The sequence below is a fragment of the Eptatretus burgeri genome, chromosome 10 (genome assembly GCF_056783735.1).
Source record: "Eptatretus burgeri isolate ZD-2024b chromosome 10, Ebu_testis_v1, whole genome shotgun sequence".
Lineage (NCBI taxonomy): Eukaryota > Metazoa > Chordata > Myxini > Myxiniformes > Myxinidae > Eptatretus > Eptatretus burgeri.
In genome coordinates this window covers 92,355,297-92,369,673 of record NC_140970.1, presented here as the reverse complement: position 1 = coordinate 92,369,673, position 14,377 = coordinate 92,355,297, and the positions used below count along the sequence as shown (strand labels likewise).

The window sequence follows — 14,377 nt, the reverse complement described above, 5'->3', positions numbered from 1 at the left end:
ATGATATGTAAAATTAGTGAGAAGCTGCATTCAGTCGCTTTGAACCATAACAATGATGACATCACCATAAAGGAAATAAGTAAAATAAAGACCAACCTTGGAATTAATTACTGACAACTACTTCATCAATTTGAGCAAGATATTCCATTCAATGAAGAAACTTTCAATTTAATCGTTTAAAGAGAGAAGAAAATCCGAGATCCATGAGGAATGTTTTACATTTCCAACAATTGCCATCATGATTGAATTTTACTTTCACATATATGATACAAACAAATTAAATTATTTACAAGAGTATATAATAGTTTATGCTCAGGAAGAGGATTGAAGAAAGAGTGAAAAGAAATGTTGCCTCTCAAAGCAGGTGCCACATCCCTTTGCTTAAATCTTACCTCTTGGATAACAGCCCAAGATTCCATCTTCTTTCACTTTGCAGTCACTTACGTTCAGGTCACACGTGAAAGATACACAGCTGATATTTCCACCAGTTTGGCAGGTGCACTGATGACTGCAATCCTCAGAAATGTAGGACTCATTGAACTGCGGAGAAATCCTCAGTGTCATCCTTGCCAATACAATTGCATGACGATCAAAAAGGTTCAAACAAGAGTAAAGCAAAATACAAATCATTCACTATTCATTCTTGTGTGACTCTCAAGTGAAGGGTTTTTATTCATTTGTCCCGATACTCACGTTGTAATAACTGTTGTCCTGCATGCAACCACATTCCACTTCCTTGATACAATGATCCACATCCCACAAAAGGCCAGCATCACATTTACAGCCCTCAACGCAAGTGCTCTGTTGTAATTCTTTCGTTTCAGATTTGGAGCAAGTTGCAACAGTGTCAGGAATGCACATTGTGTAAGAGCTATTTGATGGGCATTGTAGAGCTGAGCGATAAGAAAAGGAAACCCTGGTCATAAAAACGTCTGTTGTTAAAATTATGAAAATATAACAAATACACACCCACACATACTATGTTTGCTGTTATTTGTGAAAACAAAATGACAATCCCAGAAAGTTAACGCCATCTTACGGCAAAGATCTGGTTTCCTCCATGTTTGCATTTTCATTCCATCAGCCGAACAGGTGACAAAGTATGACTCCAATGCCTCGCACAGTGCTTCCTCATCCATATCACGGACAACATATTCAAAGATGCAGTCCTCCAGGAAAACGTGTGGGTCAAACTTGCGATGGCAAGCAGCAAAAGGGCCGTCCTCAAGGAGCAACATCCCACAGGATTCGTTCCTTCTTGCTTTCTCCTTCAACGTTGCATTCAGTAGCAAGGTTGTGCCATCATCATCAACATCTCTGTGAGTTCAGTCGAGAAACAAAATTTGCAATGGATTGCAGATGTGTTCATTTGAGGTGTTTGTGTTTGTTATGAAATAGTATCAATCAAAAAGTGCCGCACATGCAAATGACAAACGAGATGTCGTGAGGTATTTATTTATTGAAAGTAAAAAGGCAACGAAGACCAACATACTTGTTGTTTTCATCACCAATCTTCCAGCTGTTCCCAAAATGTGCCGCATTTTCTGTCAACGTGCCATTCTTCATTCTGAAGTCGTTACTGGTCTGACTGTCCATGTTTCCACAGAGGCCACAGACCTTCTCAGAGAAGGTGTTTGGAAGACGCACACGCACATTATGATGACCGTCGTACAACACTTCAAGGCCAAAGGCAGCAATCAGGTAACGGTAGCGACCCCAATGGAGCACATGGAATGAGTCTGATCCATTGAAGAATTTGTACGGCATGTTTTTAAGAACCCCATCCAGCTGCAACAAGTTAAATCCAGTTAGTTGTCGACAAATGATGCGAACCTACAATGCCATCATGGCCGTAAAAAAAGGACAAATGCAATAAATGTAAAACTGATGATGTTGATCTTATAGTCAACACGTACCTTGAACCGCTTGCTACCAAAAAACTGTACTTCCTTGCCATACACTTCCGTGAGCACTTCCCGGGTGTAGGAAACCTTCGTGTTCCCCTTGCGATGCTCATTCTTTACCAACACCCGCCAATTCGTTTCATTGCAAGGCTGAGCAAAGATAAATATTTTTCGTATTCTCAGTCTGCGGTATGGTTTTCACCAATTATTCATCAACTCCTTTAGCATTAAAAAAAAAATTGCTCTTTTTCATGATAATTTTTATCATTTTACATCATAAATATCTGCACTCTTCTTTAAATAAGCTCACTTCACCTTACCTGCACCAATACATATGTGGAGGTTCCTTGGAAATTAAATTTCTTTCCATCAAAGCTGGTGTAGTGAGGATCTCCCCATCCCGTGCATTCTACGTTCAAAAGGGAATCAGTTATTGGAAATTATTCTCCCAATTGACTTGCATTCTCTGCCTTACCTTGGAACAAACGTAATTTGAAATACTTGCACTGCAATACAAGCTCTGTGACAGAAAAATTATTTAAGTGTCATTTTGTAATAGATGATCATCAGTGATCACAACAGCATGAACATACTATGATGAACTGTTCAAAGCAAAACACACCTGCTTTGAAAGATTTTTGGGTTGAAACGTTAACAGATCAAAAGACACAATTTGTTTCTTGTCTTTCTGTCTGACTGCGATATATTTGTTTGATATTTATCAAATCTCAACCAGTCTTGGTCGGGGGACCAAGGGTGACACGACGGCAGTTGTTGCAACTGAATTTGCCCATTTCAAGAGTCCTTTTTCCGTGTTGGGATAAATCCAAGTAAATGCATACAGATAGCTTATCATAACAAAAGGAATAACAACAATAAGAAGTGAAAAGTTTTCATGTTATAACAAAACAATATGAAGAGGAATCATGTCCCGCTTCCCGAAGGGGTTTTTCGGCCTTGGGCAAATGCCATGATAACTTGTATATAATATATAGCTTTTCATGGCGTTTTGTGGAGCGCCAATCATGGCGTCTTGTGGGGAAGTAAAAAAATAAGGAAACCACAAACACATATGACAAGGTTTATTAAGAGTCTTTACGGTTGTTTTATACTAATCTTATTGAGAGGAATGCGACGATCTTGAGGCATTATATGCTTCTCCTTGCAACCCCCCCCCCACAGACTAATTGACCAGAGCCTACATCTAATGTAATCTATCTCGCTCATCTAATTGAATCGAATCTAATCGAAGCTATCTAATACCTTATTAAGAGGACATTGTTACTCTATTTCTGCATTACGCTTGGTGATTGACCATTCCAACCCATTTATTTCAGCACTTGGTATTGCACACATAACACAGTTTAAGTCACTTGCTTTCAAGTCGCCTGGGGGGGTGGGGGGGGGGGGGGTGTTTCCCACTCACCATCCCCCTTCCGCTATGACTGCCATGGCCCAATGGGGAACTAATACTGTGCACGCATCACACCGATGTTGAAAGATTAAATTCATTCAAAAAGAACCCGGGCAATGCCGGATGCATTCACCGAGTATGGATATATATATGTATGGATATATATATATATATATATATATATATATATATATATATATATATATATATATATATATATATATATATATATATACATATATATATATACATATATCTATATATATATATACATATATATATACATATATATATATATATATACATATATACATATATATGTGTAGATATACATCTTCTTCTTCTTCTTTCGGCTGCTCCCTTTTTTGTGGTCGCCACAGCGGATCATCCGTATGATCCGCATCGTGATTTGGCACCTGTTTTATGCCGGATGCCCTTCCTGACGCAACCCTGGTCGCCTCTTACGACACAGGTATATGGTACACCTATTTTAACCGGGGTATACACCGGCCCAGTACACTGGTACTCATTTCGCCGACCTCGGAAGGATGTCAGGTTGAGTCAACCCCATGGCGTATTAATTCAGTGGCCCAACGGGGCTTGAACTCAGGACCTTTTGGATCCCAAGCCGCTGCCCGAACCACTGCGCCAACACCAGGCTCCAACATCTATACATATATATATATATATATATATATATATATATATATATATATATATACCAGAGAGGATAATATGACCCGTTCTGATGCTCCCATATGAAGCGGGTGCACGATTTACACGAAAATAGATCAAAATTATGAATTGCAATTTCTTTGCTGAAGTTGCGATGATTCTTCGTGTTGTCAAAACCAAAGCCAGAAGACAGTTGAGAACACATTATTCATTAAATACGCTCATGTTAACAAAAAGAAATACATTTGCTCTCTCACACAATTATCACAAAAATGTTTGCATGTGAAGATTGATCCAGTCATCATCAATTCGTGTTTATAAAAGTGTAACATGATACTTGAATGTTCCGTCTTTAAGATGCCAATTTGAACCGACAAAAAAATATTCACAGAAAAAAAAAAGGAGGTACCTTTACCTCTCGTAATGACCGGTGGAGTAGTCATGGTGGACGTGGGGATTGTTGTTGAGAGTGTCGGAGTTGGGATTGTTGAGAGTTTCGTGGAAAGGATAGGTGGTGTTGTTGTCCCTAAATGTTCAACAAGAAGAAACATGTGTGAGTCCAGTGAAACTCCACCAAATGAAAACAAATTTCCAGAACGGATTGAAACCATGTACACCATGAAGAACATTATTTTGGCTTCAGTGAATGCAATCGTTTTAGTTAATGCTCCAGAACGTTAACATTAATGCTGATCCAGAATGTTAATGCTGATTCGGTTGTAGCTCTGCATTGTTACTTTTGTTTGGGTTGATATATGTGCGTTTTGACTGTTTGGCTGCATATGTGTGCTCTCCGTGTGTCGTGTAAATAAAGTGCTTGCATGTTGAACTGTGCCCGTTTCGCTTTGTCTCCTTCCTTTTAATTGACCCTCCATCCTGCTTCACGTAAAGGGTTCGTCGTGGGCTTAATACGCCCGATAATTAATTGGAACCGTAGAGGCCGACGATAACACCGCTCGGTTATCACTGTAGCACGGAACGGACCGCTGAAGCGGTTCGTGTCCGGAGTCGGCCTGCGGCGAGATACGATCGCCCGGTCGACCATCCGCACAGGTACTTAGGTAGATCAAATTTGGCAAGCAACCCTATCCTGCGCGGGTGGGCAATTGGCACGGTCGTGGTGGGGTTAAACCCCCACCCGTGACTAGCGCCCAGCGTTGTTCCGAGAGGGTCACGACAGAATTGTCCGTTCCGGTGGGCGAGGCGGCCGCCATTCGAGTCGAGCGGCCGATCGCACGCCGGCGGGCGCGACCGCAACACTGGTGTCCGGGAGTGGGATTCGAATCCCTCCCGCCTCCAAGCTAAATTCAATGGGAATCGGCTCAGGGGTGAGTGGAGCGACCCCCGATTCCCTCCAAATTACGAGCAATTTAAATTAACCCCTTACGTGAAATAAGATGGAGTCTCAAGGTGAGCGGGAGCCGGGGGTATTAGAAATGGATTGAGAATGTGTTGAATCCATGGTCCAGGATGAAATCCCCGTGCAGGAATTGCCTGTTGTGCAGGATGACCTCCCCCAACTGAACCCAGAGCCCGAAATGGGCGCAGCGGCAGAGGCCCTGGCATATGACACCTCCCCTCCCCCTCTCCACCCAAACCCCCCGATCCTTGTCGAACCGAGTGCACTCGACAGGATTCTACAGGTAATAACAACGAATGCGCAACAAATGAACGCAATGAATGCGAAAATGGATGGAAACGCACTCAAAATGGAAACAAACACAAATGAAACTAGAACGGGCACTCGTATAGCGCATACCTTCGCCGCAGCCACGAGTTACCTTTGTATTAAGTTGTCCACAATGCATCTCAATACAAATATGCATTTCGTGACCCCCATGACCTTTGACCCACAACCGCTACCTAGGGTGACAATAGTACTATACCTTGTATCATATCAGAAGATGGGGAATTGAACACTGAACAATTTGAAGTTAATTTGATGTAAATCGGAAACATATTAACCGTTTTCATCATGAAAAAACGATGTTGACCTTTTTGTGACCTTCACCTTTGATCCGATCACTCCCAAAATCTAATGGATTTGTCCTTTCATGATGCCAAACAAATCCAAAACAATTAAAGCCTCTCTGCATTTTTTTTTTTTTGCGTTAAGTTGTCCACAACGCTTTCCGATATAAATGTGAATTTGTGACCCCTTGACCTTTGACCCCCAGCCACTGCCTTGGGTGACAAAAGTACTATACCATGTGTCATATTAGAGAATGGGGAATTTAATTTTGAACATTTTGGAGTTAATTTGCTGTAAATCAAAACAAAATTGACAATTTAATCGCGAAAAAACGATTTTGACCTTTTTGTGACCTTGACCTGAACCTTTGATCCGATCGCTCCCAAAATCTAATCGATTTGTCCTCTCGTGATGCCAAACACATCCACAAAATTTCATGACAATCTGCGAAGTGGTTTTTGTGTAATGTTGTCCACAACGCTTCCCAATCAAAAACTCCATTTTGGTGACCCCCTTGACCTTTGACTTCCACAGACTAACTCGGGTTGCAAACACTATACCATACGCCATATCATTGGATCGGGATTTGAATACTGAACATTTTGGACTTAATTTGATGTAAATCGGAACAAAATTGATACTTTAATCGCAAAAAAACGATTTTGACCTTTTTTTGACCTTGACCTTGACCTTTGATCCGGTCGCTCCCAAAAGCTTAGACTGGCGTCCTTGAGTAACTGCACATCATCTCTGAAAATTTCATGCAAATCGGTCCAGCAGTTTTTGCGCAATGTTGTCCGCACACATATTTACCAATAAATAAATATACAGGGGTCAATACAATACCTTCGTCAAACGAAGTTTGCGAAGGTAATGAAAAACGAAATAAAAGGCATGAATGCGAAGATGGATAAAAGCACGAATGAAATTAAAACAAATGTGTGCAGGATGAATAATCAAATGAATGCGAATTTACAACAGGTGAAGAGACGCAGAACATGGGCCGAAGCCTGCAGGCGGGCATGAATGCAACAACAGCGGACGGAGTGCGTAATGGCGACGCCCCGTGTGGGAGCGAACGAGCTGAGAGGGAGTGCAACGTTTGTCAGGCCCGCAGTGGAGGCGGGTAAGGAGAAACTAATTCGGGAGACGTGTTGGGCGAGGGTAGTGACAGAGAAAGCAACAGTGACGGTGACCGAGAGGGAAAAACGAATTTGGGTGACGGAGACGTGCACGAGGGAGACAAGAGACGATGTGAAAGGAATTGGGAGGGAGAGAAAAGAACAATAAAGACGGAAAGCAAGGATGAGGTACGTGGAGATCGTGAAAGAGCAAGGAGTGAAACAGAGGGAAGGACGGGAGCGACTTAAGGAGAAAGCAAGGTTGACCTACGTAAAGATAAGGGAAAGACGCCAGAAAGAAGCAGAGACTAATAGACACAAGGTGACGACGGAAAGGAGAAAAGAAATAATAGTTGAGACAAGGGAGACAACAAGGGAAGAGACGGAAATAACAGAGACACGGGAGGTAGAGGGTGAATTGGACGGGGTTAAAGACGCGCACACACACACACACACACACACACACACACACACACACACACACACACACACACACACACACACACACACACACACACACACACACACACACACGGAGTTAGTGGAGGACGATGAGGTGAGCTCGCGGAGCGTGTTGGGACCCGGTGCAAGCAGCTGGATAGCCTCCTCCAGGAAGGAGGGGAGGCAGTATGACCCCTTGAGGCGAATCACGACAAGGTGGGTTCGGTCGTGCTTTGCGAGTTCGAGGGGACGGGTGCTGCGAACGGGTGCACGTGCAGCTTGGGGGGTATAGAGGCCCCGGAAACCCCTGGGGTGGCACAAATCCCCAGTGTGGTTGTCCCGGTGTGTGTGGTGCAAGGTGTGAGTGTGCCCCCGTGTGTGGAAGCGACCCCGTGTGTGAGTGGTGTGGTCACGAGTGTGTCGGAGTGCGTGCCTCCCAGCACACGGTGTGTGAGGGAGACAGCGTGTGCAAGGTCGCTGTGTGCAAGGGAGATGTCGGTCGGCATGCGTGAGCATGCAGCCGCGTCTCCCGGGGTGAGTAATGGAGTGGAGTGTGAGCGTCGTGACACGTGGGAGTGCGTGTGTCGAATGGATACGACGACGGCGACAGACAGACAAAAGCCGGGAAGCGGCCGAAGCTGTTTTGGGGACCGCGCCGGGTTCACCCAGCGGCGAGCACGAGGTCCGTGCTGTGCAACGCACGAGGCCGCCACGTGCTCGGCTGCGGGAGTGAAACCCGGTCCGGAAACGCACGCGGTGGATTTGCCGATCCGGCGGACCGACAAAGTTTAGGCAGGATTTCGGATTTGGACTGGACTGGTTCTCCACGCGGGCATGTGTGTTAAGCTCCAACGGGCAAAGCACATGTGTTCACGTGGGGAACCCCTCGAGATGTGGGGCTTGTGTTTTTTATGCGCCGGATGACGTCATGGCTGCGTGTCTGGTTGGAATCCGGCAGGAGGGTGAATCCCTGCCAGATGGTACTGTCCAAGAGGGACAAGGGACGCGAACAGCTGCCATGACGTCACGCCAAAGGTGCGCGGCTGCGAATTGCCGCGTTGGTGCGCGAGCTGCGAGTTGCCGCGCTGGTGCTGCGCATAATTGAAAAAAAAGAAAAATTCACAAAAGCAAGCCTCGCTTTCGGGTGAACAGGATTCCCGGGAAAGGGGTGGAAGACCCCCTGGCCTGGGCACAGGATACAACGAGTTAGGGGAATGGGTTCGTGTTAGCTTGACCCTATCCTGGCTCCATGGGGCAGGGGTAAGTCCTCATGGGGCCCGTGGAATGGATGAGTAAGAGGTATGTTGGTTGAGATTTAGGATGGGAAATAAGTATTTGGAGACAGTGACAGACTTTCGATGTGTAGTGGGGACGTAACTGAGCTACGGAGTGTTAAAAGGAAGGTGCTGTAGTTTAAGGGACGACGTGGGAGCACGAGTTAGTCAGGGGAAGAAGTGAGCAGAATGGAAGAGTTCAGCGATGTGTGTGTTGATGTGTTGGTGAGTTGTCTGGAGACATGTTGAGTGAGTGAGGCCAGCGGGTCTGTGTGTATGGAGTGAATGGGAAATGCATGGTGCGATGAGTGATTGGGGGGAGGAGTGACCCCCGCCCAAGGGACCCTGGGGTCAGTGTAGTGTAAGTTAGTGGGTTAGTTGAATTGACAAATGGAAGTCGTTTTGCTGTTGGTGGGAGTGTGGGCTCGAAACCCGTTTGGAGGGGTGCAGGAGCCCTGTTGACAGGTTGGGAGCGTGGCTGCGAAAGGTGAGTATCGCGGAGTGGATACCCAGGGCACCGGGCTAGTCGGTCGCGGTAGGCCAAGGGCCCATGGGGGGCCGGGATAGCATAGTGGGCACGGGTGCGCCCGCATGATGCGGGGGCCCGGGCGCCGTTAGCTGCGTAGGCAGTGGTGTGGGCACGCGTGACCCTCGGAAAGGGGCCTGGGAAGCCAGCCTGCCACGTGAGCATTTCAGGGGAGTTGCCATGGGGGCACTCCCCGGTGTTTCGGGAGCTGGTAGGCTCAGAGGCAGTGTAGTGCCCGGGGGTGCCATCGTCAGGGAATCGGCAGAGGGTCGTGCCTGCCAAGGGGAGCCACGCGTTCCAGCCATGAGACCGTGTGAAGACATGGGAAGAAAATTGGGGGGCGAGGCCCGAAATTGTGAGGATACCAACACAGGCGACGGGAATCTGGGTTGTTAGAACCAACAGTTTAAGCGAGAGGCGCTTGTTGAAATCCCCGGGGTAGTTTTAAAGGTTAATGGAGAGGGTAGATTAGGAAGTGTACCCCTCCGCACCATCCATCCCTTCGCTCTCGTTGTGGGCCGCTGGACCCACTTTGGGTTAGATCGCTGAAGTCTGGGGAGGCCATCCTGAGGCTTCGTTGGGCCTCAACACAGGATGCGAGCTCTCCCTTGTTCCCCTCTGGGAAGGGAACGTAGGGGTTGGGAGTAAGCGAGTAGACGATAGGTTAGCCGAACAAGGACGATAAAGGGGGTTAAGTGGGAGATAGGAAATCCCACGAATTATAGTGGGAGATAGGAAATAAAAAGAAGTAAAAATAAAAACAACAAAAAAATAAGTTGGGGCTAAATTGGGTTTTAAAAATTAAGGAAGTGGGTATGTACAGTGACAGACAAAGGCGATAGGTTGGGAGGGAGACGGGTAGGTAGGTCCGAGCCCACGTTCCGAGTGGCCAGCAACACCGCACTCCCTCCATCAAAATGCACTGTAAGGCAAAGGCCGTCCAACTTCATCGGCAGCCGTTGTTTTCCTGTGAGGCCTGAACCGGCCGGATCGTCTGCAGCTGTTTTTGCTTCAAGGCATGTGCCGGTCGATCATCTGCCGGCTGTGTTTGCCTGCAACGGCCTTGTTCTGCAGGCTGTGTTTGCCTGCTGCCTTTGCCATGCCATGCCTGCTGCCTTCGATTCTGCGTTTGCCCCGTTCAGTTTTGCTTTGCCCTCCCCCTGTTCATTGCCATGTGCGCCAGGATCATCAAGCAACAGCTTGCAAGCTGCAAGAACTGTCCTGTTGGCAGCGACAACACGGGCCTGCAGTGGCGGCCCGTGCATCGGTTTTCTTTTGACGTTTGTATTGCTCCCTGCAGAGTCCATTGATCCAGGGCCATGGTTGAGTGTAAAATTTGTAAGTTAAGATGTACTGTAAATATGAGTACGCCCCCGGCATGTATGTCTAGCGCCGGCAATTTTATTTAAGTCGTCCGTATGAGTGGATTTGTTTCGTAAGTTACTCAGCCCTCAGGTTATTTATTTTGGGGACACGAATACCATGAATGTCGCACTCAGGGATCCGAAGGTAAAACGTACTAGGGGAGAACTACACATGATGACACACGAAAATTTGATGACTCGGGACGAGTCTGTAAAAAGGGGAGGGGTAGTGTTACGGCTGTGGATATTTGCAAACCACCATTCAGGTCCCGGAGGTGAGAAATCTCTTAAGTACATGTGTCGTTAGCCCAAATCCGTTGTTCAGAGGGAAATTAAGTGATTCATTCGGGCTGCGACGCTTTGAGTAAGTCATTTTTCTTTCCCTATCTTTTATTTAAAATGGACGAAAACTGCCAACGATGCTGGTGGGTTTTCGCGCCATTCTTCTCCACGCTTGGTGTGAGGGAGGAGAAGGGGGAGGGCAGCTCGCCGCCGATTGGTGCATGACCAGCGTGAGGTGGTCGGGGTGAGGGAATGCCCTCTTCGAGAACCCTCTCAAAGGAGGGTGGAGCCGAAAACGGGGGCGGAGTGAAGGGCGGAGCCCCGGGGGATAAAAAGTCAGACACGGAAGGAGCACTGTTGTTGCTCTTGCTCTCTTCCCGTCTTCCGGCTCACTCATCCTCTTCTCTTCCTGGTGGCCGCTGGCCTGATCTTTTGTGGGGCGGTCCCGAGACCCCGCTGGCGGGACGGAGCGTCGGCCATTCCCCACACCGCGACCTCGAGCAATCACGTTTCCCCCCCCCCCTTTTTATCCGTGCTGGGATAGCGCCGGAAACTCCGTCCGTGGCGTCGAGCGGCCAACAAGTGCCGGCGCGAGGCACGCCAGAGAGTTCTCGCCTGCCCCGCCAGGGCACGGAGTCGCGCTCAGGCGCAATCACATCGACAAACGAGGGAGAGGGACTCGACAGCCCAAAGGGAAGTCACCATTTTCTTTTCAGGGTTTTCGAATGGATCTTGTGGCGCCGTGTCTTGTAAAGTAGAACTGTGTAAGTGTTTCCGTGTGTCGGTCTTATTCGGTTGTAGCTCTGCATTGTTGCTTTTGTTTGGGTTGATATATGTGCATTTTCACTGTTTGGCTGTATAAATGTGCTCTTCGTGTGTCGTGTAAATCAAGTGCTTGCATGTTGAACTGTGCCCGTTTCGCTTCGTCTCCTTCCTTTTAATTGACCCTCCATCCTGCTTCACGAATGTTCGTAGTGGGCTTAATACGCCCGATAATTAATCGGAACCGTTGAGGCCGACGACAACACTGCTCGGTTATCTCTGAAGCACGGAACGGATCGCTTAAGCGGTTTGTGTCCTGAGTCAGCCTGCGGCAAGGTACGATCGCCCGGTCGACCATCCGCGCAGGTACTTAGGTAGATCGAATTTGGCGAGCAACCCTATCCTGCACGGGTGGGCAATTGGCACGGTCGTGGTGGGGATAAACCCACACCCGTGACGAGCTCCCGGCGTTGTTCCGAGAGGGTCACGACAGAATTGTCCGTTCCGGTCGGCGAGGCAGCCGCCATTCGAGTTGAGCGGACGATCGCATGCCGGCGGGCGCGAATTCGCAACAATATATATAAATATAATTTCAGATAGGACAACATGATCCGTTCTGCCACACCCACATGGAGTGGGTGTACGAGTTGCACGAAAATAAATCAAAAATATACATTGTAATTTCTTTGCTGGAGTTGCGATGATTCTTCGTCTTGTCAACACGAAATACAGAAGACTGTTGAGAACACATTATTAATGAAGATTCGCTCATGTTCACAAAAGGAAATATATTTACTCTCTCACACTATTATCACAAAATGTTTACAGATGAAGATTAATCCAGTCATTATCAAATCATATTTATAAAAGTGGAACATGATACTTTGATGTTACACTTCATGGCGTTTTGTGGGGTACCAATACCGGAAGTAAAAAAAAAAAAATGTAAACCACAAACACATATGACAAGGTTTTTTTCAAGTCTTAACTGTTGTTTAACAATAATCTTAATAAGAGGGTACGCAATGATATTGAGGCAGAATATGCTTCTCCTTGCACCCCCCCCCCCACCCACAAACTAATTGACCAGAGCCGACATCTAAAATAATCCATCTAATCTATCGAACGAAACCAATCGAATCTAATCCAATCTAATCTATATAATACCTTATAAAGAGGACATTGTTACTCTATTTCTGCATTACGCTTGGTGATTGACCATTCCAACCCATTGATTTCAGCACTTCGTGTTGCACACAGAGCACAGTTAAAGTCACTTGCTTTCAAGTCGCCTGGGGGAGGGGGGGTGTTTCCCACTCACCAACCCCCTTCGGCTCTGACTGCCGTGGCCCAATGGGGAACTAATACTGTGCTCGCATCATACCGATGTAGAAAGATTAAATTCATTCAAAAAGAACCCGGGCAATGCCGGATGCATTCACCGAGTATGCACATATATTTATTTATATTTCTACATATACATATATATATATATATATATATATATATATATATATATATATATATATATATATATATGTAGATATACATCTTCTTCTTCTTCTTTCGGCTGCTCCCTTTTTAGAGGTCGCCACAGCGGATCATCCGTATGATCCGCATAGTGATTTGGCACATGTTTTACGCCGGATGCCCTTCATGAAGCAACCCTGGTCGCCTCTTACGACACAGGGATATGGTACACCTATTTTAACAGTGGTATACACCGGCCCAGTTCACTGGTACTCATTTCGCCGACCTCGGAAGAAGACAGGTTGAGTCAACCCCCTGGCGTATTAATTCAGTGGCCCAACGGGGCTTGAACTCAGGACCTTTTGGATCCCAAGCCGCTGCCCGAACCACTGTGCCAACAGCAGGCTCCAACATCTATACATATAATATATATATGTATATATATATATATATATATATATATATATATATATATATATATATATATATATATATATATATATATATATATATATATATATATATATATACAGTGGGGAGAACAAGCATTTGATACACTGCCGATTTTGCAGGTTTTCCCAATTACAAAGCACGCAGAGGTCTGTAATTTTTATCATAGGTTCAGTTCAACTGTGAAAGACGGAATCTAAAACAAAAATCCTGAAAATCAAAATGTATGATTTTTAAATAATTAATTTGCATTTTATTGCATGAAATAAGTATTTGATACATCAGAAAAGCAGAACTTAATGTTTGGTACAGAAACCTTTGTTTGCAATTACCGAGATCAGACGTTTCCTGAAGTTCTTAACCAGGTTTGCACAGACTGGAGCAGGGATTTTGGCTCACTCCTCCATACAGATCTTCTCCAGATCCTTCAGGTTTCAGGGCTGTCGCTGGGCAACACAGACTTTCAGCTCCCTCCAAAGATTTTCTCTTGGGTTCAGGTCTGGAGACTGGCTCGGCCACTCTCGGACCTTGAGATGCTTCTTACGGAGCCACTCCTTAGTTGCCCTGGCTATGTGTTTCGGGTCGTTGTCATGCTGGAAGACCCAGCCACGCCCCATCTTCAATGCTCTTGTTGAGGGAAGGAGGTTGTTGGCCAAGATCTCGCGATACATGGCCCCATCTATCCTCCCGTCAACACGGTGCAGTTGTCCTGTCCCCTTTGC

At 46.2% G+C, this 14,377-nt stretch overlaps 1 protein-coding gene across 1 annotated transcript in view; it reads right to left on the bottom strand.

The window, feature by feature from the left end:
* The window catches only part of LOC147019124 (uncharacterized), a 223,369-nt gene that overhangs the window by 147,359 nt on the left and 61,633 nt on the right, over positions 1-14,377 (bottom strand). Inside the window, exons 37-43 of the mRNA XM_085899932.1 lie at positions 4,409-4,519; positions 2,225-2,313; positions 1,917-2,054; positions 1,493-1,788; positions 1,040-1,317; positions 694-893; positions 393-540 (exon numbers count right to left, since the gene is read on the bottom strand). Coding sequence (XP_085756058.1) covers positions 393-540; positions 694-893; positions 1,040-1,317; positions 1,493-1,788; positions 1,917-2,054; positions 2,225-2,313; positions 4,409-4,519 — 1,260 coding nt within the window. The remainder of the gene's footprint in view (positions 1-392; positions 541-693; positions 894-1,039; positions 1,318-1,492; positions 1,789-1,916; positions 2,055-2,224; positions 2,314-4,408; positions 4,520-14,377) is intronic.